Source organism: Salarias fasciatus (genome assembly GCF_902148845.1).
Source record: "Salarias fasciatus chromosome 7 unlocalized genomic scaffold, fSalaFa1.1 super_scaffold_4, whole genome shotgun sequence".
Taxonomy (NCBI): Eukaryota; Metazoa; Chordata; class Actinopteri; order Blenniiformes; family Blenniidae; genus Salarias; species Salarias fasciatus.
This window is the reverse complement of record NW_021941229.1, coordinates 15,559,595-15,583,252: the sequence shown is the minus strand read 5'-3', so window position 1 is coordinate 15,583,252 and position 23,658 is coordinate 15,559,595. Positions and strand designations below refer to the sequence as shown.

The 23,658-nt window shown below is 44.2% G+C and overlaps 3 protein-coding genes across 4 annotated transcripts; all 3 read left to right on the top strand.

Moving 5' to 3' along the window:
- Positions 1-776: 776 nt before the first annotated feature.
- nfkbil1 (nuclear factor of kappa light polypeptide gene enhancer in B-cells inhibitor-like 1) lies at positions 777-3,160 on the top strand. Its single transcript, XM_030084190.1, has 4 exons — positions 777-1,092; positions 1,187-1,299; positions 1,780-1,891; positions 2,506-3,160. Exons 1-4 carry the CDS (start codon positions 819-821, stop codon positions 3,093-3,095), a joined length of 1,089 nt encoding a protein of 362 aa, XP_029940050.1. The 5' UTR covers positions 777-818; the 3' UTR covers positions 3,096-3,160.
- Positions 3,161-5,223: 2,063 nt separating this feature from the next.
- On the top strand, positions 5,224-12,003 carry atp6v0a2a (ATPase H+ transporting V0 subunit a2a). Of its 2 annotated transcripts, none has more exons than XM_030084175.1 (20): positions 5,224-5,510; positions 5,834-5,912; positions 6,074-6,171; positions 7,397-7,534; positions 7,881-7,957; positions 8,048-8,174; positions 8,379-8,461; positions 8,548-8,641; positions 8,720-8,932; positions 9,023-9,173; positions 9,264-9,403; positions 9,487-9,644; positions 9,727-9,817; positions 9,901-10,019; positions 10,342-10,552; positions 10,638-10,757; positions 10,835-10,951; positions 11,059-11,176; positions 11,290-11,461; positions 11,686-12,003. In XM_030084175.1, the coding sequence occupies exons 1-20, from the start codon at positions 5,400-5,402 to the stop codon at positions 11,786-11,788; spliced, it is 2,520 nt and encodes an 839-aa protein (XP_029940035.1). In that variant the 5' UTR covers positions 5,224-5,399; the 3' UTR covers positions 11,789-12,003. The 2 variants fall into 2 exon arrangements, with proteins under 2 accessions (XP_029940035.1, XP_029940034.1); XM_030084174.1 differs by having other exon boundaries at positions 7,860-7,957.
- A 2,400-nt stretch (positions 12,004-14,403) lies between these two features.
- On the top strand, positions 14,404-23,211 carry osbp2a (oxysterol binding protein 2a). Its single transcript, XM_030084177.1, has 14 exons — positions 14,404-14,568; positions 15,930-16,135; positions 19,367-19,617; positions 19,767-19,935; positions 20,252-20,369; positions 20,447-20,513; positions 20,620-20,754; positions 20,868-21,113; positions 21,210-21,330; positions 21,468-21,571; positions 21,844-21,939; positions 22,344-22,528; positions 22,648-22,868; positions 23,003-23,211. Exons 1-14 carry the CDS (start codon positions 14,408-14,410, stop codon positions 23,143-23,145), a joined length of 2,223 nt encoding a protein of 740 aa, XP_029940037.1. The 5' UTR covers positions 14,404-14,407; the 3' UTR covers positions 23,146-23,211.
- The last annotated feature ends 447 nt before the right edge of the window (positions 23,212-23,658 follow it).

Sequence of the window (23,658 nt, the reverse complement as noted above, 5' to 3'; positions counted from 1 at the left end):
GGATGGGGTTAATGTCCAGTTGGACCATCTCATAAAAATGCTTTCCCTTGAAAAATAATATGATGACTTTGAGACTTTATGACTGATTCATGATTTATTTTATTGGGTTTTACAGATAAAAAAAAATAAACAAAAAAATGTCCTGGTCCACTCAGAATCATTTCTCACTCATTCCACAGTGGGGTTCCAAGGTTTCAGGCATTTGTGCATGAAATATCTACCCAAAAACTACAATTAAGGCAGAAATAAATCAACTTTGCATCTTTAAATTAATTTGACAGCAACTACATCATTCAGCACAATGAAATCTTAACATTACTGAGGAGAACAGAGATTTAAGCCACTTCAGAACTAAATAAATGCTCTTTTAACTTTTAATAAATGGAAAATAAATCACTTATGAAAACTTTCAAACTAGTAAATTTCTCTATTATGTTTAAAAGTGATAGAAAATCTACATCATGTTCTTATTTGTTGTGTCACATATGGGAAAAAACAGAAGTGTGTGTCAGCAGTCCTCAGATGTTCAGAAAGTTTGTTCCACAGGTGAGGAGCAGAGTAACTATTCTATTCTATTCTATTCTATTCTATTCTATTCTATTCTATTCTATTCTATTCTATTCTATTCTGACCACCCAGCAAATCAATTTGGATTACCTTAAAAAAAAAAGAGCATGAAATCCTGCCCTCTAGCGGTAGCCAAAAGAACAGATTTGTCTCCGGAACCAATGAAGTATCCACTTTTTGCCGGCGGAAGATATTTCAGCATGCACCGCGGCCTGCTAGCAGAGGCTAGCCGTTAGCCTCTTTTCCTGGGAATGGCGTCGCGTAAACAGAAGCGAGTGTGGAAATACGTCGAGGAGGGCAGCGTGTTGAAGCTGAAGGCCTACCTGCGGAAGCACCGGGACCTGGACGTGAACTTCTCCCAGGGAAAGAGGCAGAAGAGCCCGCTGCATCTGGCCTGCGGCCTCGGGGACGACGCCTCTGTGCGGCTGCTCCTCCGCCATGGAGCAGACGTTCTCCGGAGGGACCGCCGAGGAAACACGGCGCTGCACGTCGCGGCCGACAGAGTCCTGAAACACGGGAAGACAGGTGAGTGAGGCTTCTTAAATAAACCCTACTGAATCCTGTGTGTTTTGACATTTTTTTTTTTTTTTTTGTAATTTTTGGTCGTGTTTTGTTTCAGCGTTTGATGACCTGGTGGTGCCTCTGAAGAGGAGCTGTCCAGATGCTCTGAACGCCCCAAACAGAGCCGGGATCACTCCCCAAGACCTGCTGAGCTGGACCAGACAGTCCCAGGTAAACAACGATCATACTGATATTTCAAATTCTAATAGTATAAACATATGTAGAGCAAACTATGAACACATCTGCCTTTTATTGTAGACCACATTGATCTTCATTAATTATATTTAGTTGATTTCTTTGTCGTCACTCAGGTCGGGGTTTGCTGTTCTTGTGGTGTTTCCCACACAGATTGACTCCTGTTCTTCACAGATGTTGTATACAGATGTGAAGCTAACGTCTATGGATTTGATCCAGGCTGCTGTAGCCTCCTAGCTTCTACCACTATATAGAGAAACCATCAGGACTTGGAGCTAAATTTACTCTTACATCAACTGATGTTAAGTTAAATGGCATCTGTCAGGAGCACATCCACAAAGTCATTGTAAGGATTGTAGCTCGCATACTAGGTGACCTAAACTTCCAGTACACAATATTTGCTTTAAATTCTCCCCCCATAGCTGATATCTTCATGCCATTTTATTTTTGTCACAGAGTGCAGAAGAAATGAGCCGTCCACGTAGGTCAGATCCTGAGGAGGAGTGGCTGGGGAAGCTCTTTGACGAATGCGAGGATGAGTTTTTGGAAACCTTCGGAGTGTATGATGGTAAATATTGAACTTACTCTTTAATGCTGTGTTTCACTTCAGGGACTTCCAAAGTTGTTAGTGCTAGCTGTAACGTGTGGGAAAAATTTCGATTACTTTTGTCGACCTTCAATTAATTAATCATATTTCTAAGACACTGTGGGGAGCACCATGTTGACGTGGCTTCTGACTGGTGTTTTCCGAGCACTTTGTGTTCCTTTTTGAACTACCTTCTACTTCTCTGTGCCATCGTCGCTCTGTTTTATTAATGCGCTCTCAAAGTCAAGGTCACACGAAGTTTGAATTTTTATGTGGCGACGGAAACCTCTTTTATGAAAGTTATCGGACAAAATGTCAATGAGGCTTTGCTTCAGGTTTGACTGTTCTTGTCTTCCTCCATCAGGATTGATCTCATGTAAATTTTTTCATGGAACGAGAAGCCTTTGTAGCTCAAGCTTGGGAGTATTTGAGGAAGGTTGTGTCCACAATTTTATGGTTTCTTACAAGCTGCACTTGCATTCCTTCAGCCTGGTTATCTTTCAACTGAGACGACCAAACATATAAAACAGTTTTTTCTTCTTGTCTCCTTTAGTATTTCTTCTTCTGCTGATAACTTCTGCATTTGTTTCTCACAGCCGATGACTTTCTGCCCGTTGATGACGACGAGGAAGACTTCGGGGACTGGGCCGATCGGATCAGGAGAGAGTACTTCGATAAAAAACACGCAGAGGCTCAAAGACTGGCTGCGTCCTCCAGTGGATGGAAGAGGAGGAAGACCAAGGAGGAGAGAGAAGAAGAAGAGCGAAGCAACAGGGAGCTGCAGGAAAAGCTTCGCCGGGAGCACGAGGAGTATCTGGCTCGAGCGGCACGGAAAGAGGAGGAAACGCGGCTGGGGAATAAGCGTCGGTACGACGAGCGGTGCGCGGCCACCTTTCAGGCCGGCTCCTCGGCTGACGGCGTGAAGCTGAGCTACGGCGACATCCCTTGGCCGGCCCCGCGAGGCTCCATCCAGGAGATGATCGACGTGATGCTGCACGGCGTCGACCGGAAGGACGCCGCAGGGTTTCGCAAAGCGCTCCGGAAGCAGCAGGCCCTGTGGCACCCGGACAAATTTGCTCAACGGTGCGAAGCCCGGTTAGAGGAGAAAGACAAACAGCGGGTTCTGGATACAGTCACGGCTCTGTCGCAGGAGCTCAACAAACTGGCACAAAGTCTGAGGACTTAGAGGACGACTGTCCCGCTGTCTATTAACAGTCTGCTCTGTGTGATCATTAAAGATAATTCAGTTGTGGACTTGGTGTCATGTGTCATCTCTGTTTTTGGTGTTATTCTGTAAAATTATGCATAACTCAATACTGGCTTTGAATCTGTAACCCACACATCACTGATGCCATGTATGTTGATGGAAACAACATGAAGGTGAAAACACCAAACAGAAGGTGTAAGCATGCCTGGAACGGAGCAGACAGAGCTGCTACATGTCCGTGCACATCCAGAGAAACGTCTTCATTCACAGTTCCCTTTGATGGATAAACTTGTGGAGCTATGCCATGATTTTGGCCCCACATCTAGTGATTCTCTACTGAAACGTTCATTTCTACTTTTCAAACATGGTATTTATGGATGCATTCTAATCATTTTTTTTTAAATTAGTTTTTCTTGTTAGTTTTAATGTTTCCTTGTCAACATTTAAAGATGAATTTAAACTGACTGGAATAAAGAAGGCAGACGGTCGGACCGCTTTTTGCGGCGCAACAGAATATAAGAAGATGCGGTGGTTGCCAGGTTTTTGTCAAAACCCCCTCTAGAAGAAGACACGCTTCCATCTACAAGTAGACAGAGAAGACAATCTGAAAAATTGCTATTAAAAATCAGTCTACTAAAGGGCGAATTTACCCTCCGGAAATATTTGACCTATGACTGTCTTCAGTTATTGGAAAAAAACCCTGAAATTCTTAATGCATAGATTTCGCTTTTGCCATCGTTTAATGTTAAAATGACTTAACACAGAAATGTAACTGGCCCATTTAATAAGTGAGAAGATTGACAATGATTGTGCTGCTTGATTTTTTTTTAAGTCATTACTTCTATTCAGCTTTTAACACATGTTTACAGTTTTGTTTGCCTCTATTTAATATGCATGGGGCTGCTTTATTAAGATTATTCCTAGCTGTTTTTTTTAAATCAATCATTGTAAGTTGCTCGTACCCTTTCATTATTATTATTATTGTTATTATTATTATTATTATTATTAGTAGTAGTAGTAGTAGTAGTAGTAGTAGTAGTAGTAGTAGTATGCTTTATTTTCAAAGATGGTGCACTGTTTTTTTTTTTTTTATTGTTCTGATCCGAAAGAATTTCAAATATTCTGGTCCACAATCTATTTGTCCAGAAAGGACTTTTACAGTAAGACGTTACAGTGAAGCTAAATCCTGCTGATGACCACTCAATCTAACTGCATACTTTATAATCTGTCCCCCTAAATGTTTGTTGTACTAGTATCTTGATGCACCTTCAACTTATTGGCTTTCTATATTTCATTGGAAACCGATAAACTGTATTCAGTTCCAACTGGATTTTCTAAAATAGAGTTATTCAAAACAGATTCTTCAGACCTTTCTGTGTAGTGTTTGCATATTCTCCCCGTGCATGGGTTATTTCCATGTACCTATAAATATGCATATTGTTCTGATTGGTGATCCTAAATTGCTCATAAATGTGCAGGGGGGGGGGGTGAATGTTTGATTTCTGCACCTTCAAATCCTGAAATGAGTGATGGATTTATCATTGAGTTGTAGTTTACACCAAATGGACAAAATATACATCGTACGTTTAATAGTTTCAAAATATATATATTTTTATTGTCTAAAGAAAAGCTGCATGGCGCCCCTCTCCCCCACAGAAGCAGAGGATTTCCGGGGATGCGACAATATCTGGCAACCCGGAGACGCAATCTGTGTCAATTGCCGGGCGACGTAGCGAATAAAGGCCGGAGCCTATTTCTGACTGTGGCTTATTTTTAACGCGCGCGGCTGCCTTTCGGCCCTGTTTGTCCGCGTGCCGGGTCGATCATTTGTTCCCGGGGTTTTGCCCGCCGTCCGTCCGTCCGTCCGTCCGTCCGCGCGCCGTCGTCTCGCGCTGACAGGTGCTGGAGGTGAAGCGCCTCCAGGATGACGCCTTTCTCCCACATCGCTTCATGCGGGAGGCGCGTCGGGAGGCTCCTGCCTTTGTTTTCCACCTCAGATCAGTAGACAGCTGAGGGGAAACAACCCGGCTCTGCATGAGGACGAACCCCCTCTGAAAAGCCTTTTTTTTTTTTTTTTTTTTTTTTTTTTTTTTTTTTTTTTATAAATGGACAATAATTAATCCTCGCGGGGGGAGTTAATTGGCTGAGCGGCGATTTCGTTGAATTGTGATGCTCTATTTGCGCCTGTGGTGAACAGGGTGGTGGTGCAGGTGCAGGAGTCCAGACTAGACAGACAGATTACAGAGAGGTGGAGGAGGAGGAGAGGACCTCAGATAAATAAAGATGGTGTTTCGGAGTGAGGAGATGTGCTTGGCGCAATTGTTCCTGCAGTCCGGCTCTGAATACGACTGCATCAGTGAGCTGGGAGAGCTGGGGTTGGTCGAATTCCGAGATGTAAGTATAAAAAGATGGAGCGAAATATTTTTTTCAAGTAGGCACATTATAATTTTAAAACAACGAATAAGAATGATCTGACTGCCCTCCACAACTCATTATGAGTCTGATTATGCATGCATATTGCAGGGAGGAGGTGCATCCCTATCTATCTATCTATCTATCTATCTATCTATCTATCTATCTATCTATCTATCTATCTATATATCTATCTATCTATCTATCTAGACAGATTATCTTTTAGTTTATTTCGTCGAAAGCAGATCAACCTGAGGTCATTATTGCCTCTGAGAGCTCGACTTGTGGTGCTCCTCTTGTTTCAGCTCAACCCAAGTGTCAGCTCATTCCAAAGGCGCTTCGTCAGCGAAATCAAGAGATGCGAGGAGATGGAGAGGATTCTGGGTAAGCAGGCACCTGAGTAGGTGAATCCTCCTGTTCAGTGAACTCACCTGGCTGATTTGTTTTTTTTTTTGTTGTTGTAAAAAGCTCCCGTGGAGACTGAGCTTTCTCAGCTTGCTCAAAATGGTCAAAAAAAGGAACTGATGAGCGGTTTGTGTCGACAGGTTACCTCCTGAGAGAGATCCAGAAGGCCAGGATCGCCGTTCCTGAAGAGGATGAGAGTCCACTCGCTCCTCCTCCAAGACAAGTTCTTGAAATCATGGTAAGAGTTGATTGTGATTGTATCTTGACTGAAGAGTGTGTGTGTGTGTGTGTGTGTGTGTGTGTGTGTGTGTGTGTGTGTGTGTGTGTGTGTGTGTGTGTGTGTGTGTGTGTGCTCTGTAAGATATCTGGACCGGACCTGGACAAATCCATTTCAAACACATGTATCAGTGCTGTGTGTGTGAAAGCAAAGCTATTGAGAGCAGCTCAGTGTTTATTTGACAGTAAAATGAGAAGGCACTGCCGAGACTTACCTCCTCGGTTCGCTCTTCACTGTCCCTTCATCTTTACTTCTCCTTGATCCACATAAACTACTGCCGTATTATTCAGAGAGAAGTGACGTGCAACAGCAAAGTGTGACACATCAATCATGTGACTGAACAAAAGGCCCATTGAAGTGCAGCTGACAACAGATTATATGATTTTTCAGTTGTGGCTCCATTACTAAATACTGGACTGTAACATACACATTACATTATGACAGAATAGACAAGGTGTGATTCAAACAACATGCTGCTTTTAATGTTTTACTGACAACAAAAGGGATAATTTCATGAATGTTTCTGGATTTGAAGTTCACTTTTATATGTTTTTTTAAGCAACAATAACAACAATACTTTCTTTTCTATTCTATTTATTTTGTATTTATCATACAACGGCTGGATAATTTAAGTAAAGTAGGTGCTGGTACACACACAACGAAGAATCTTGTCATTTAAAACAAGATTATTGTACCTGTTGAGGTAAAATAAGCCCCCCCACCCCCCAATAAATTAATAAATAAATAAGGAATATTAGGTTATTTATTTGTTTGTTTTTTTCAAAATGTCATCAACATGTTCCTCCCACTTCTGAAAATCAAACTTTTTCACTCGCATAACATTTAGGTTAAAGATGCAGTTTGGCCATGATGCCATGTTTCTGCTTTAGGTGGCAGTAGCGAGTCACTCTACCACCCAGTTTGTCTTTAAAAGTGTGTATTTTATTTAGTAATTACTCAGAGATGTAGTTCCAGTTGTGTTTACTCATCAGTACGGCCTCTTCTTCATATTGGACGGAGGACAGACTAGACCGTGGATGGACAGGCACACACAGATACACACCGTACCGCCACCGCCAGCATTGTTCTCTTTTATGCAATTATTTTTGGGAAGGGAAATGTTCTTAAGCTTTCTGTAGTTTACTTGGTCCATTTACTGTTTTCGTTTTGTGGTACCGATGTTCAGGAGCAGCTTCAGAGGCTGGAGATGGAGCTCAGTGAAGTGGCAAAAAACAAAGAGAAGCTCCAGAGGAACCTTCTGGAGCTCACCGAGTACACACACATGCTGAAGATCACGCGGACCTTCATCCACAGCCGCTCCAGAGTGAGTGTGTTTCCACTCCAGCCGTCGCCATCACATCTGCGTTGTCTCTTCCCACTCTGTTTGCAGTCTTTGGCGAGATGCCTCCTCCTCCTCCTCCTCCTCCTCCTCCTCTCACCTCTCCTGTAGCATCTTGTTTTCCTGTGTTTTATTTCCCTGGGTGACGGAGCTGGAGTCAGTGTGCCGACTTTAATTAACGGCCCGGCCACAATGCAGCTGTTATAAGCGGCACCTGACTCATGGCCCGTGCGTCGTAGCACCTTAGAACCATGCCAGGAGCGATTGATATAAGCTGTCAGAAATGTAACATGTTCCTTTTCATAACTAGCATGAGGCTCTTGGTCCCCAGTATGAAGAGTTCCCCACCATGGAGACAGACTCGGTCACAGGATGTACCGGGATGCAGCGGCTGGGAGCCAAGCTGGGGTGAGCCGCATCTCGAGTCTCTATCGCATTCTGACACGACTGATGGATTGATTGATCTTATTCTTAATCCGGTCTTTTCCTGGGGGGTAGTTTCATATCAGGCCTGATCCAGCGGGTGAAGGTGGAGGCCTTCGAGCGTATGCTGTGGAGAGTGTGTAAAGGCTACACCATCCTCAGCTACGCAGAAGTGGACGAGAACCTGGCCGATCTCGACACTGTAAGTTCATCCTTCGAGGTGGAAAAAGTGCTCCATCCCTCACGCAAAGGCTTGTCTGTGTCTGGTTCGGTTAATTGGTGACTTGGAATTGCTGAAAGCTGTTAATGTGTACGTCTGTTCTGTGCACGGTGTACTCAAACCCCACTGCCACAAGGACCAAAGTTGCATTTTAATGCTTGTGTTTGTTGTCTTTTGTTTTTTCAGGGTGAGATTAGCAAGAGTGTTGTGTTTCTCATCTCTTTCTGGGGAGACCAGATTGGACAGAAGGTCCAAAAAATATGTGATTGGTAAGAAACCTCATTACTCAGTCTGACTCAAGCTCATAGATTTTTCCCTTGCCAATAATTGATGGATCTGTCTCTGTTGTCATCAGTTACCACTGCCACCTTTATCCGCACCCTGAGAACGACGAGGAGCGAGCAGACGTGTTGGACAGCTTGAGGACGCGCATTCAGGACCTTAATAATGTAGTGATGAGTGATTCCCTTTGACTCACACCGGAATACATTCGTGCATGCATAGTAAATCGGCTTTGCTTCCTTCAGGTGCTTCATCGCACTGAGGATTACTTGAGGCAGGTCCTGCAGAAGGCGTCGGAGTCGGCCTTCACCTGGGTGCTGCAGGTGAAGAAGATGAAGGCCATCTACCACATCCTCAACCTCTGCAGCTTCGACGTCACCAACAAGTGTCTGATCGCTGAGGTGTGGTGTCCCGTCAGCGACCTGGCCAACCTGAGGGGGGCGCTAGAAGAGGGCTCAGTGAGTTTGAAGCTGTTGTGGGTTTTTTTTTTTTTTTCTCCCATATACAAGCTCATTAACTTTTCTTTCATGCCCGCCCTTCATCATCAGAGGAAAGGCGACGCCACCGTTCCATCTTTCGTGAACCGCATCCCGAGCTCCGACACCCCGCCCACCCTGTTAAGAACCAACAAGTTCACGTCGGGCTTTCAGAGCATCGTGGAGGCGTATGGGGTGGGGGATTATCGCGAGGTGAGCCCAGGTAAGAATACCTCAGACCTTTTCTTTTTTTTTTTCATTCATGTTTTGTTAAAGTTCTGAATAGATATTAATTGTATTTGTGTGTCGGCAGCCCCGTACACCATCATCACGTTCCCCTTCCTGTTTGCTGTGATGTTCGGGGACTTGGGCCACGGGATGGTAATGAGCCTGTTCGCCTTGTGGATGGTGCTGACAGAGAAGAACCAAAAGAAGAAGCGCTGCAGTAATGAGGTGGGAATGATTCAGCACCTTTCCCAGTGCCGGGTGTCTTTTTAATTAGCTTCAGCTGATAGTCGTGTTTCTGTTTCTCCCAGATATGGATGACGTTTTTCAACGGGCGCTACATCATCCTGATGATGGGACTTTTTTCTATCTACACTGGACTCATTTACAATGACTGCTTCTCCAAGTCTCTCAATATATTCGGCTCTGGTTGGAGCATCAAGGCGATGTTTGCGAATCAGCAGTGGACGTGAGTGATCAGTCCAAACACATCCAGATCATTATTTTTGTTTATTTCTATTTTTTTGAACTTTCTCTTTTTAATTTTGCAGAAACAAAACGCTCCAAGCCAACGCCTTGCTCACCCTGGACCCCAATGTCAGTGGTGTTTTCAGCGGTCCGTACCCGTTCGGCATCGATCCTGTGAGTAAAGGCACTCAAGACATTACGGACAAACTACAAATGAAATGTTCTCTGATCGTTTTTGCTTTGAAATATCCCACCAGATATGGAACATGGCGGTGAACCGCCTGTCCTTCCTCAACTCCTACAAAATGAAGATGTCAGTCATCATTGGGGTCGTCCACATGAGCTTCGGAGTCGTGCTCAGTGTTTTCAACCACTTGTAAGTCACCTCAGATTCACATTGCAGGCGTTTAATAACATTATATTTGATGATGAGCACCCAGAGTTTAACAACTGCACCAAATAACCAAAGAAAAAAGTAACACAAACAGACTTTCACCAGTGTCATTGTTCAAATCAATACGGGACTGATACATCAATTAATTATATGATATTCAATCCACACATCCATCTGATCACATTATCCAGAGTTCATGTAAACGCAGCGAGTGTCTACCCAGTTTCTGTTGGCATGAACTATTGAGTTACCCCTCCCTTATCATTTTCTTTTCTTCCCATATTTTCTTTTCCTCTCCCTTCAGGCACTTCCGACAGAAATTTAATGTCTATCTGCTATTTCTTCCTGAACTGCTCTTCCTGCTTTGTCTCTTCGGCTACTTGGTCCTCATGATTGTCTACAAGTGGCTGGCATTTGGTGCGCGGGACTCCAGTCGGGCTCCCAGCATCCTCATCCACTTCATCAACATGTTTGTCATGCAGGGAAAGGATATCGCTCCGCTGTATCCCGGACAGGTGCGTTATTGCCGGCGCTCACTGGACTTGCGTGCAGCCGGTCGGTTGCAATTTACAGTTGATGTTTGTCGTGTTGGTCCAACAGACGGGGTTGCAGATTTTCTTGGTTGTGGTTGCTCTGCTGTCGGTGCCTGTGCTGCTGCTAGGGAAACCGTTCTACCTGTACTGGCTGTACCGAGGAGGCAAAGGCCTGCGCAGGCGCAGAGTAAGTCCGGTCCGAGGCCGCCGCGATGGTTTATGCTGGGTTACTTTGGCTTATTTATCATTTCTGCACCACTCCAGGGTTATGAGAGGGTGAGGCGTGTGAGTGAGGATGACAACTCCACTGCACCGTCGTACGAAGATGATGAAGAGGAGGGACTAGATGAAACGCCCAGCAGAGAGACTTTACCTAAACAGGTCAGAGGATAACGGCACAAAAGAGAATGGACTATATGTCTAAAAGTAAATAAATAAGCAGCAGTAATATCTTATCTGATAATAGCTGATTGATAACTGTTTTGCAGTTCGACTTTGCCGATGTCATCCTGTACCAGGCCATTCACACCATAGAGTATTGCTTGGGCTGCATTTCCAACACCGCGTCCTACCTGCGTCTCTGGGCGCTCAGCCTGGCTCACGCCCGTAAGTCCAGTCGGGAGGAGAGGCCCACCCTGGGGTGTCTCTGCCTCGTTGTCACACATTCACATTCTATGCTCCTCTATTTCCTGATGCAGTTTTTCTGCGTTTGCTTTTAGAGCTGTCCGAGGTGCTGTGGGCCATGGTGATGCGCCTGGGTTTCAGGATCACCACTAAAGTGGGCGTGGTGTTTCTGGTCCCGGTGTTTGGTCTGTTCGCCGCCCTCACCGTGTCCATCCTGCTGGTCATGGAGGGCCTGTCGGCGTTCCTCCACGCACTGCGGCTTCACTGGTGAGTCAGGCCTCAACTTTAACTGCACTGTTTAGGGTTGGTAAGGTCCAAAACAGAGAAACATCATTTTATTACTTAATTCATGCAGAAGTAGAACAGTGATATTATAATAGAATGAAAATATTGAGTTGAATATGAAGCTTTATTTGAATCTCTAAGTTTTATTTTGACTTTAAGTTTTTGCTTGTTCTCTCTGTCTTTTTTTTTTGTTTTGTTTATCTCAGGGTGGAGTTTCAGAACAAATTCTACCACGGGACCGGCGTGAAGTTTGTGCCCTTCGACTTCTCCCTCCTCCCTTCTGTTTTTGAGCAAGACGGCTTGCTTTGAAATCTCCGAGACCGCGGATTCACACGCAGGCAGACTTTAAAGAATCGGGAAGGATGCTGGACGTGGGAACAATGCACACTGTGATAAAGGACAACAAACCTTCAAGACAATGAATCGAAGCTCATTCTTGTAGCAACTTTTTTCACCATGACGATTTTTAAATGTTATTGGCTGTGCTGACTGCCTTACTACTGTACCCAGCAAACCTTTGGATTCACAGAAGTTCAAAACTCTTCTGTTGATTATTATTGTTTTGTAGGTGAGAGATTACTCGGCACTTCTCGTCACACCAGTTGGATGATTTGCGTTTCCTTTATTTGCATTGTGCTATGTAAACTAGTTTTTGTATTATTTACAATATAGTATTTAAACAGGTATACGGTGCAATGTTAAGTTTGCAATTTTAATATCTACCGGACTCATATCACGCATCCTGACGTAGTGCCATAGAGATTTATTCCCGGTGATGATGTGAGGATGCCTTTGGGTTTTTAAGCTACTCCTCCATGAGAAAAAAAAAACAAAACAAAAAACAAAAAACATGTCCAAACACAGATGACAACAATACAACTCTTTTGTGAGGCATATTGTCACAAAGCACTTTGCAGAAATGATTGTACAATTTCAAGTTTTCACTAGTTACTGTGATGATGCCAAATGAAAATAATCAACTGTTTGCTGTTTGCTGATTTACCTATTCACACATTTATTTAAACATAAACTTCCCTGTTATGGAAAAAAAAGAAAAAAAGATAGTTCATTAAAAAAAAGAAGTCAGAGTCTTAGGTCTTTCTTTGATGATACTGCTTTTTGGATTTCTTAATAATCATATTTATTTAAATTATTGTCTGTACAAGAGTAATATTTTATCATTTTATGTGTTGAATAAAGGTTTTGAGAAATGCAAACAAATACGGCATTTAGTGTGATTTAAGTGGCTACAGTATCGAGTTGGTGTATATATACATGTATTATTTTAGTTTTTACAGATGCTTGGGGAGACCGCTGTCAGGAATTGGAATAAAATTAAACATTTCAGTAAATCGGACCATCACTCCATCTGTCCTAGTTGGGCATTTTAGCCACGATAATTACATTAATCTAAAGGATGAATAGCTCTGTTGAGTGATGGACGCCTGTTTTTAAATAAATCACTGAGTTTTTATCTGACGGTTGCAAAATACAGAGTATATGATTAAGATGATTCAAGACATTCAGTGACCCCAATTAAGTTTGAGCACCTTTTCTTTACTACACTGTCACATGGGGGAGGGCAGAGAAGGTCGCTCCCACCAGAATAGATGTAACTTTGCAATGAACCTCTCCTCTGGTAAGTTAACCATGACCAGTGTCTCTCCTTCAGCATAGCTGTTCAAAAGGGCAACACATTATTCACTGCAAGGGTCAAGCAATTACTTTTTCTTTTCTTATGGTGTGCTATAAAAGGAAAAAGAAACCACTGTGCCCTTTGGTTGCTTTAACCTAAGGCAGTCAGTGAGTGTCAAAGATACAGCACTGACTGGGACCTTAAAGCAGAAACATTTATCATCGTGAAATCCAATTTTTATCTCAAACTTCCAAATCTTGGCCACAATTTTATACTCAAGACTATTATTATAAAGCATATTTTAATACATTTTAAAATGTGACAGTAATGTACTTCACATTCTCCTTCACCTAAAACTGCTCTATGTTTGTCCCAACAAGTATAGAAGAACAGAGAAATGTAAAATCAAGTTTTAAGCAAATTAGCAAACAGCAGAAAATTAATCCATCCTTTATATCACTTCATACTGCATAGGGTGCTGGATCCATCACAGAGCAAACACAGAGACAGACAACACACACACACACACACACACACACACACACACACACACACACACACACACACTGAAATCCACATCTAGGAGCAAATTAGAATCACTTTACATGCGTGTTTTTTTTTTAACACACATGAGGAGAACATGCAAACTCCACACAGAAAGGTCAGGGGTCAGGCCCGCATTTGAATCCATGACCTCTTTCAGGCGAGAGTGCGACTGGTCCTTTATATAGCCCTCAGCAGGACATAAATACATAGATACATTAATATATATGTGTGTTTGCCAGGCTTATGTCCCCACTAGTACAGTACATACAGTACACATGAAATGAGACAGGGGCGCGCGCGCGCGCTCTCACTCAGCCCTGCACCTTTTATGCTCCCATCCAGTAAAGGACGTCATCACCATGATCTTGATCCCCCCCTCTCTCACATCCACGAGCTCTTGTCACTTCAGTTTAAGTGCAGCCTCTGCACGCGCTCTCCCCCCCACACGCGCCAAGAACGCGCTCTCCTCATTCATTCACGCTACGTCACCGGCGGTAAATATATCCGGTAGAAGTTGAGGCGTCTCGCGGCGGGAGGGGGACGCGGCTGCACACAGCTGCATGCTAGCAGTTAGCGGAGGGTCCAGTGTGCGCGCGCTGTAATCCGCCTCTAGTCCCGCTAGCTAAACCGCACAGCTGTGGACACACACACACGCACACACACACAAACACACACACGCACACTGCAAAGACTCTATCTCTCCGCGTATCCCGGCAGAGGGGCTCCAGCGGCCACGGAGGCGCAGGATGAACGAGCTGGTGAAGAGTCTGCCCTCGCCGACCCTCCCCGGGCTGCACCTGCCCTGCCTGGACACCTACAAGGGCTGGCTCTTTAAATGGACCAACTACCTGAAGGGCTACCAGCGGCGCTGGTTCGTCCTGAGCAACGGCCTGCTGTCCTACTACAGGTAGCACACACGCACACACACACACGCGCGCGCTCACACACACTTATTTCACTCACAGATAAGATTACTTATATTTTTTAACAGGCGTGATGAGAGTGGAAAGTGATTTTTCAGAATAGAAAAAAATGAAAGTTTTCATCGAAAAAGAGCATGCGTTCCCTGGAAGAAACAACAGAAAACATCTGAGTCATGTAACTACAAGCAGGGTGACTCAAAAGGGCAGGGATGATGATGAAGAAAAAAAACAAAACACATCTGCCCCACTGCTGGCCACCACCCTCCTGAACAGGCTATTGTTTCAGTTCTCTTTGTGCTCACTTTGCCTTCCTTTGTGACATTTTGGGGTTATGCTTAATATTGCAGAAAACCTGTGTTTACTTGTGTGTGATATTGAGGCTGTGTGATGTTTCTATATGTGTATTTGTTTGCTCACTGTCTTTGCAGTAGCCATTCGGTGATTCTTCGTACTCATTCTGGTGTCATATCTTTCTATTTCAGATCATTTTGTTGGTGGTTAATTTGCATTATGTTAATTTGGTGGTTACTTTCTATTGCTAAACAAAGTTTCTTTTGACCATTTCCCCTTCCTTTATGGCCATTTTGTCTTTGTCATGCTTTGTTAATGCCTCTGTTGATCATTCTGTGGATCTTTTTGTGTGCTTAACTGTATAAGTCTTACATAACAACAAGATATTAAACATTGTGTTAGTTAAAGCGAATTTATTAGGTTGGCTTTCACACTATGTCTTGCACTCAGTACATACACATTTTTAAACAAATGTATAGGAATAAAATATTTGTGGCAGGATGTGTGAAAAAACTACACCGAGAGCTAAATTTGTTTTTAAGAGTGCTTTTTATCCTTTGCCATATAAATGGTGTTGCATTGACTCTGCATCATTTCCATCATAAATAACAGTAATAGCACAGGAGGGAGGATTCAGATGAATTTACCTTTTTGTAGCTTGTCACAAGGCTGAGTAATTCTAAACCTCTGCTTGAATGAATTGGAAAATTGCAAAAGCCATGTGGAAAATATAGTAGGATACTTCCACATAAAAATACTTTATTTTTATGCATAAACTATTTATGAAAAGATTATAGATATTTCTGCATAACAAAGAGAGAGAGAAAAAAAAAGGTTTCTTTCCACCTCTCAGTTTGTATTATTAGACTGACGTATTGAAAGGCTATTTAAAAAAAAAAAAGTGCATTGAAAAAGTTCAAAATATAGCTGTCCCATTTTGTAAATGGAGCACATCAATACAGGCCTGGGCAGCGAGGCTGCGACGTTCATCTTTTTGTTCAGCTGTTGCACGCAACTGAAAACTCAGCCTGATGTCATTGTTTCCCCCCCCCAGGACCCAGGCGGAGATGGCACACACTTGCCGGGGTACTATTCCCCTGGCGACGGCTCACATCGAGGTGGGCGACACCTGCCACATGGTGTTAACCAGCGGCGGCCGCAGCTACCACCTGAAAGCCACGTCTGAGGGGGAGTGCCAGCGATGGGTGTCAGCTCTGCAGCAGGCCAAGGCCAACGCCACTCTCCTGATGAATCACTCAGGTGAGCTCCACTTTACTGCGACGCCGTGCCAGTGATTATGTTGGTGTCCTTATTCACGGATGCCCCAAAGCAAGCAAGTAAACCAGTTTCTTGTCAAAAAGAAGAGAAAAAAAATGTGATACTCAAACTAATTTTAGCTGCAACCTGAATGCAGCTGAGACCCAGTTATACCTTCCTGCCTGAAGCCTTTGGGGTTGTTATATAAACGGCGGGACACAAGATGGCAGTATGAGTCAATTTTCTCTAATGGGGGATGAGTTGTTGGGGCAAGGGTGTGATCAAAGGCAAAAAGGACAAAGCTATATTTAATGATGCCACAGTTGAATTATTCACCGTATTCTACTGTTTTTATTGATGGACATCAGAGTGTTTAATTCTAAACGTTTCACATGTGTGAGTTTAACAGACACCTTTGTCTAGTCGTTTATTGTGGATGCTTGAATTAAATAACCAGCAACAAAGGTGGGCAGGGTTTCTCTCGCTCTCTCTCTTGTTCTCTCTCTCTCTCTCTCTTCTCGCTATCTTTTTCGCAAATGTGCACAAACACACATGCAGCGTCCACCTCCCTCCCACTCTGTCTGCTCGCTCCCTCCCTGTCTCCTTCAGTATGACGACAGTGAATGCTGAATGAAATGACCTTCCTTTAGACTCCTCCTCCTGCTCTGGTAGCAGGAGCGGCAAAAATAAATAAATAAATAAAGGAGAGGAAAGGAGGGTGTAAGGATTTTCATTGAAAATATTTCTCACCGTGCGCTCAGTGAACAATAGGGAAACACGAGGGCAGCCGTCAGCCTTTTCACTGATTGCCACCTAGTAAGTACCACCTTGTTTATATTTTCTGACTGCAGGATGAAGAATTGGGGCAGATGCTGTGTGTTTGCATGCTTTCTTTGGCTCCATATGTTTATCTGTAATCGTGGCAATGTGTGTCTGTCTGGAGTTCAGCAAGTTTTTTCAGTGTTTGTTTATTGCAGATGAGGATTGGTCATTTTTCAAAGTGACTGGAAAACAGAACAAATCATACATGATCCTACTTTTTGTCAAGATTGTTAAATACAGCTGATGGAGGTGTGTATCTGTAAGCACTCCTCGCTGCTGGTGAGGGGGTTTGCTCCTGCAGGCTGATATATGTGGCGTTAATGTTGCATCTCACAGAGGACGTTGCCTTTTTTGGTACCGATTGTAGATGGAATACTAAACAGTGTTTAATGACTTCTGTCAGATGGGGTTTCTTCTCTCTCAGTGTGTTTCTGACGAATCCTGACGGCACAGAGACCGCGTTCATTACCTGCATGTTCTGGGTGTTAATTATTTCCCACACAGAGACCAAATCTGTATGTGCAAGGCTTATGTCTGCTTCACACAATGTGAACAGCTTGTGTGATTTTGTGCATGAGTGGTTACTGACGCAAATCTTTGTGTGTTTTGCTGATGTGTGTGATGTGATTATAGATTATCCTGGCACGAGCTCTTGCTTCTGGTCTCAGTAGCCGGCTAAATTAATTGGCTAGAAGTGAATTAGAACGACAGTAATTAAGTGCAGGAGTCCACACATGCCCAGGACTGGTTATCTGAGATACTACTAATAGATATTTTGCATAAAATTGACTTTTTCTTCAGTAGATCTAATGGAAAAGTTGGGCGGAATTAGTCCTAATATTATATGAAATGGATGAGACTGTTTGACTGTGCTGCAGTCGGCTTTCCTCCCATCGCAGTCAGATCGTAAATGCTTTGTGTGTGTTGCTGTAGCTTGTAGTACATCCCCCGATTTTCAACCCCCATCCTCTCTTCCCACACTGTGTCCATACCGAGGCTGCCAATATCACCTGTGGGGGTGTCTTTTTTATTTTTTTAATGATTCAGCGATGAGTCACCAGACTCAGACTCAGACTCTCCAGTGTCCTGTGTGACAAATAATCCATTAGTGAACAGACCAGATAAGTGTACTTTTGCCCTGCGCGTGCATTATCATTCCAAGGATGAGTGCTATGAGCGCACGTCCATGTAAACATGTGGGATGGCAGATGGCTCCAGATCTCGGTTTCATAAGTTCATGCCTCGACACCTTGAGCACCAGAAGTCAAGAGAGTCGCTTTTCCGTCTACTATATGTGGGTCATGTAACCATTACCGAAGCCTGAAGGATTTTATTTTCACCCTCTCATTTTTAATCTTCTCCTCCAGAGACTTTGTTAATCCAGTTTGCCCTGATTTGTTTTTGTTTCTTCTCCTCTCGTATGGAGCGCAGCAGTTTGCCTGCCTGCTCTGGAACTCCCATGCTGTCCCAGATTCGGTCAAAGTGCTTCGGAGTTTTTCGGTTTCACACACAATGTTTCTTTCAGCAGACAAAGAATGCTTTGACCTAGAAAAGTTTAATTACATAGGATGAAGGCAGCGACATGCATTTTAAATCTGGATTATTTAGTAGTCTATAACTGCAGATTTTTATCTTTTCTTTTCTTTTCTTTTCTTTTTTTAAATTATTTTTCTCTTTTTTTTCTCCTAGAGGCTTGAATACATTATTGCTCCTTTAGTCTTTCCAGCTACACATGAACTCTTTTGTAGAGCCATAATCTGTGTGGAGAAAGTGTGATCCAAATTGTAATTAAATAGACAACAGTGCTTTAAAGAGTTGCAAAAATCTGGAGCAACAACAAAGCTTTAACTGAATCAAGAAGATTAAAGTCAGATTCCTTAAAAAAATCTATTTGTGATACCTAGTAATCAATCCAGTTTCCCTGCTCTGTTCAGAAACTCTGAAGGACTGAAGGCTCGTGCCAGCAAAGGGGGAGAGAAAGAGAGAGAGAGAGAGAGAGAGAGAGAGAGACAGTGGGAGCTGAGAGAGAGAAAGGGGTAGTGCGTCATCTTTTTTTCTCCCTCTTCCTCTAAAAATAGCCTTGCCTCCTGATTGCACAGGCCCACGTTTCCAGGGCAACGGTGTTCATTCACAGCTTTCCAGTCTTGTATAGGAGAGACGTGCGGAGGATCGGGGTCTGAGGTGTTATTATCCTCCGCCATCCGCTCCCCATTAACACTCCGTCGACGTGTCTCCGTCTGAATTTGCACTTTTAAGAGTGTATGTTTCCATCCATCCATCTGTGCGCTGACACATTTCTCTCATTTACTACGGTTTATATTTTTACCAACATAAACAGCAGCGTTAGACTCACAGCCGGCAATTATACCCTGGTATCTGTGTTAAATTCTCTCTCTGTCTGTGTGTGTGAAGATGACTCAGGAGATGAGGCTCCTGTTCCTCAGGAGGACCGTGCCCTAACGCAGGGGGTCCTCAAGAGTCTGGCCAACAAGCTGGACGACCTGAGCACCTGTAACGATCTGATCGGGAAGCACGGCGCCGCCCTGCAGCGCTCCCTCAGTGAGCTCGAGGACCTGCGAGGAACCACGGACAGCACGGACAAAGTGAAAGCTGTTAACGAGCGAGCCACCCTCTTCCGCATCACCTCCAATGCTATGATCAATGTGAGTTCTCATAATTCAGGCTCCAGCCGGGCCCAAAGCCGCTTTGGCTGCAGGAAAATCGACCGTTTCGAAATGTCTCTCGTAGTGAGGGAATATTTCTGAAGGGTGCTGCCTCAGTCCTTTTCACGTGTCCTCCGTTCACACCTCAGGCCTGTCGTGACTTTCTGGATGTGGCAGAATCTCACAGCCGGAGGTGGCAAAAGGCCCTGCAGCATGAGAGAGAGCAGCGCAACCATTTGGAGGAGACCATTGAACAGTTGGCCAAACAGCACAACAGCTTAGAGAGAGCCTGGAGGGAGAATCCCACCTCGTATACAGGTGAGAAATGTCACTTTCTTTGTCTCCTAGACTCCCTGGCACTTCTCTGTGTAGCAGCACAGTGCCACGGTATGGCAGCATTGCCCTCTGTTGGTCACCAGCATCGATGCACTTGCTTTTCTCAGAAAGTGCATTTTATATGTACTTAAATAGACAAATCAATAAAAAAAAAAATCAGTAATTTATGGATAGAGCAATAATAGGACTATCGCTATTCATTTCAACACCATAGTTCAATGTTAGTGAAAATGATCTCCCACTGAATGTAATATTTATGCAAAGTAACTGGTAGCATGTCTTGTTTTTCTTGACATAGGTGTGGAACTGTCTCAGGAGGGGGATGCCAGTGACGAGAATGACGAGGCAGAGTTCTTCGATGCCGTGGAGGACTCTCCTGCATTCATAACAGTGACCGCTACTGGCATACAGCACAAGTTAGAGACGTCATCTCATTAGGCATTCATCCCAGCGGTGACACGAAGCCAAAAACACTAACATTTCTCCCTTTCAGGCGCTCAGGGAGTAACCAGAGTATGATGAGTGGAATCGTGCCCAATGACTGGACTCACAATGAGAATGTACGTCCCACACATCCTCAGAAAATACATTAATATCACCCCAATTTTTAATTGTTTGTGTGGGTAAATGAAGTGAAACTCCATGTTTTGTTATATTTCTTCGCAGGATTCAGGTACAAACAACATACAACTACGTAGAACAAGGCGCAGCCGCATTCCAGACAAGCCAAATTACTCCCTCAACCTGTGGAGCATCATGAAAAACTGTATTGGCAAAGACCTGTCCAAGATACCCATGCCTGTAAGTTTAAAAAAAAAACAAAAAAACATCTGTACTCCTCACAATTAAACACAAATTAGCTGATAGTTTTCAATTTTGTTGATTTTCTATAATTCCTAAATGCCTGACATCAGGTTAACTTCAACGAGCCGCTGTCGATGCTGCAACGTCTGTCAGAGGACCTGGAGTACAGCGAGCTTCTGGACCGGGCGGCCCAGTGCGACTCGTCCTTGGAGCAGATGTGCCTGGTGGCCGCCTTCTCTGTCTCCTCCTACTCCACGACAGTCCATCGCACCGCCAAGCCCTTCAACCCTCTGCTGGGGGAGACTTACGAGCTCGATCGACTGGAGGAGTACGGCTACCGCTCAATCTCTGAGCAGGCAAGACGAAGACACACACTTATATTCTTTATATAAAAGGAAGTGCACGATTTGATCTGTTTTTCACTGACACCAGCTGATACACTTCACTCCCAGGTCAGCCATCATCCGCCAGCTGCTGCCCACCATGTGACGTCGCAGCGAGGATGGACCCTGTGGCAGCACATCACCATCGACAGCAAGTTCCGTGGGAAATATATATCTGTCATGCCATTAGGTGAGGAGCTGTCACCAAGGGCTTTGTCTTGATGGCATCCACAGCTGACAATCAGTACATATGAACAGCGAGGCCACATCTGGCCTGTAAACTAACGTGTGTGTGTGTATGTGTGGTGTTTGTTGGTCTTCCTGTAGGAAACATCCACCTGCAGTTTCACTCGAGTGGAAACCACTACGTGTGGAGCAAAGTCACATCAACGGTGCACAATATTATCGTGGGAAAGCTTTGGATTGACCAGGTGTGTGCATGCCGGGTGCTGTCTGTGTCAGCTTTATCAGCTCATCAGAGAAAACAGAACAACACTCACATGTGTCCTGTGTTAAAATAGGAAGTTAAATTACTCTAAAAAGTTGAGACAAGAGAAGCAAAATAAAATGTTTTCTGTTTAACATTATTTATATATGTATTAAAAACACACATGGGTAAATAAGTTATTGTGTTTTGTGTCTTTGTCAACTCAAACATTTCAGTCTTGTCTGTTCTTTCCTGTCTTTTTGCCGTTGCCTGCAGTCCGGGGACATCGACATTGTAAACAACACGACCAAAGACACCTGCCGTCTCAAATTCTCCCCCTACAGCTACTTCTCCAGAGAGGTTCCACGTAAAGTGAGTCTGTTTCCTGTTTTCATTCAACCGCAGACCTCTGGCCTCCTGTCAGTTATTTTTATTCAAATCTTAGAGCTTTTTTTTGTACACCTTTAAGTCTGAATGCTGAAAGTGTCAGTCAAGAGTTGCCAAAAATCTCTTAAGTACATATGTTCAGTTTGACCTTGATGCTGAGAAAAATGTTGCTTCCTCAGAGCTTAACAGGGATTATAGCCTTATTCCTGATCAGTGTTTATATTATGATGACAGCTTCCTTCACAGTCAGTGAATCACCAGCTTATAAGATGATTAATAATAATAGTAATAATAATAAAGATGATGATTAAAAAAAAAAATGCATATACGACTACTCAGCTGTGAATAGAACCGATCTCGTCCTGTGCTCCGGCCTTTGTGGTGTTCAGGTGACCGGGGTGGTGGAGGACAGAGAGGGCACAGCCCATTACATCCTGTCAGGGACCTGGGACGACAAGATGGAGAGCGCTAAAGTGGTGGACAGCAGCCAAGGCTGCGGTGGCTCTGAGGGCAAACAGAAGACTGTGTATCAGACTCTGCAGCCCAAGCTGCTCTGGAAGAAATATCCCCTCCCGTATGTGTGGCGTATTCAACTATTTCTCTAGCATCTCAGTGACCCGATATGCCATTTCAACCTTGTCATCTTTGCCATTTGCGTGGCCATATTGTCTTTCCCCCTCTGTCCCTCCCCAGAGACAATGCGGAGAACATGCACTTTTTCTCCTCCCTGGCTCTCACCCTGAATGAGCCGGAAGAGGGTGTCGCACCCACGGACAGTCGTCTCCGACCCGACCAGCGGCTGATGGAGGCCGGTCTGTGGGACGAAGCAAACAGCCAAAAGCAGCGTTTAGAGGAGTGTCAGAGGCTGGAGCGAAAAAGAAGGGAGACACAAGCCAATCAGGCTCTGGAGGAAGGTGAGTGCACTTATCAAAGGTCACAGAGATCCCGACTCAATTACTATTCAAGTTCAAACTGTTGCTTACCTGCCTGTGTTGCAGTGGTTGGAGAACAGTTCACTTTCACAGAAATTTTGATTCTGTTCCACAAGGGCAAGACATCGAAGGATACCAGCCGCTGTGGTTTGAGAAGAGGACAGAGGACTCGACGGGAGAGAGCACCTACGTCTACAAAGGCGGCTACTGGGAGGCTAAAGAAAGACAAGACTGGAGCCAGTGTCCGCAGATCTTCTAGGACGAAATGTCGCTCGCACCGCGGCATCAGATAGGCTGAGTGCTTCCCCGTGATGTGAACATACTCAGAATCAATGACGTGCATGTGTGTGAGCGAGTCAGAAATCCACCACAAGAAGTCCTGCTTTCACTTTGTAATTTCCTTGCTTTCTGCTCTGATATACCCGCGTCTCCTGAATGCATGGCCTCAGTGTGTGTGTGCGTGCTTCAAGAAAGTAGAAAATGAATTTATGAGACTGTAAAGACTCCCTGCGTGCTTGTGGGCGTGAGTGTGTGTGTGTGTATAGGCGTTACAGAAAAAGCGTGTTACTCTGGAACACACTTCACCATGTGTGAAGGGGGATAACTTGGGGGCAAGGAGTGCAACGTATGCTTTGGTACAATCTCTGACTGTCGTGTTCTCCGTGGAGCTGGAACAACTTGTTCCTTTGCGGGGCTTTGGCAGAGACACCCGGACCGAAGAAACACACAGTGGCTCTAAAAGCCTTCTTCTGTGCAAAAACGCTTTCTCAGC

Excerpts from the sequence above, each read along its gene's own strand:
- nfkbil1 (XM_030084190.1), top strand. The coding sequence starts at position 819 with ATGGCGTCGCGTAAACAGAAGCGAGTGTGGAAATACGTCGAGGAGGGC. Across the intron at positions 1,093-1,186 it reads CCTGAAACACGGGAAGACAG|CGTTTGATGACCTGGTGGTG; the intron begins GTGAGTGAGGCT and ends GTTTTGTTTCAG. Across the intron at positions 1,300-1,779 it reads GCTGGACCAGACAGTCCCAG|AGTGCAGAAGAAATGAGCCG; the intron begins GTAAACAACGAT and ends TTTTTGTCACAG.
- atp6v0a2a (XM_030084174.1), top strand. The coding sequence starts at position 5,400 with ATGGTGTTTCGGAGTGAGGAGATGTGCTTGGCGCAATTGTTCCTGCAG. Across the intron at positions 9,404-9,486 it reads AGAAGCGCTGCAGTAATGAG|ATATGGATGACGTTTTTCAA; the intron begins GTGGGAATGATT and ends TGTTTCTCCCAG. Across the intron at positions 10,952-11,058 it reads GAGAGACTTTACCTAAACAG|TTCGACTTTGCCGATGTCAT; the intron begins GTCAGAGGATAA and ends ACTGTTTTGCAG.
- osbp2a (XM_030084177.1), top strand. The coding sequence starts at position 14,408 with ATGAACGAGCTGGTGAAGAGTCTGCCCTCGCCGACCCTCCCCGGGCTG. Across the intron at positions 19,618-19,766 it reads CCTCCAATGCTATGATCAAT|GCCTGTCGTGACTTTCTGGA; the intron begins GTGAGTTCTCAT and ends TTCACACCTCAG. Across the intron at positions 22,529-22,647 it reads TGGAAGAAATATCCCCTCCC|AGACAATGCGGAGAACATGC; the intron begins GTATGTGTGGCG and ends GTCCCTCCCCAG.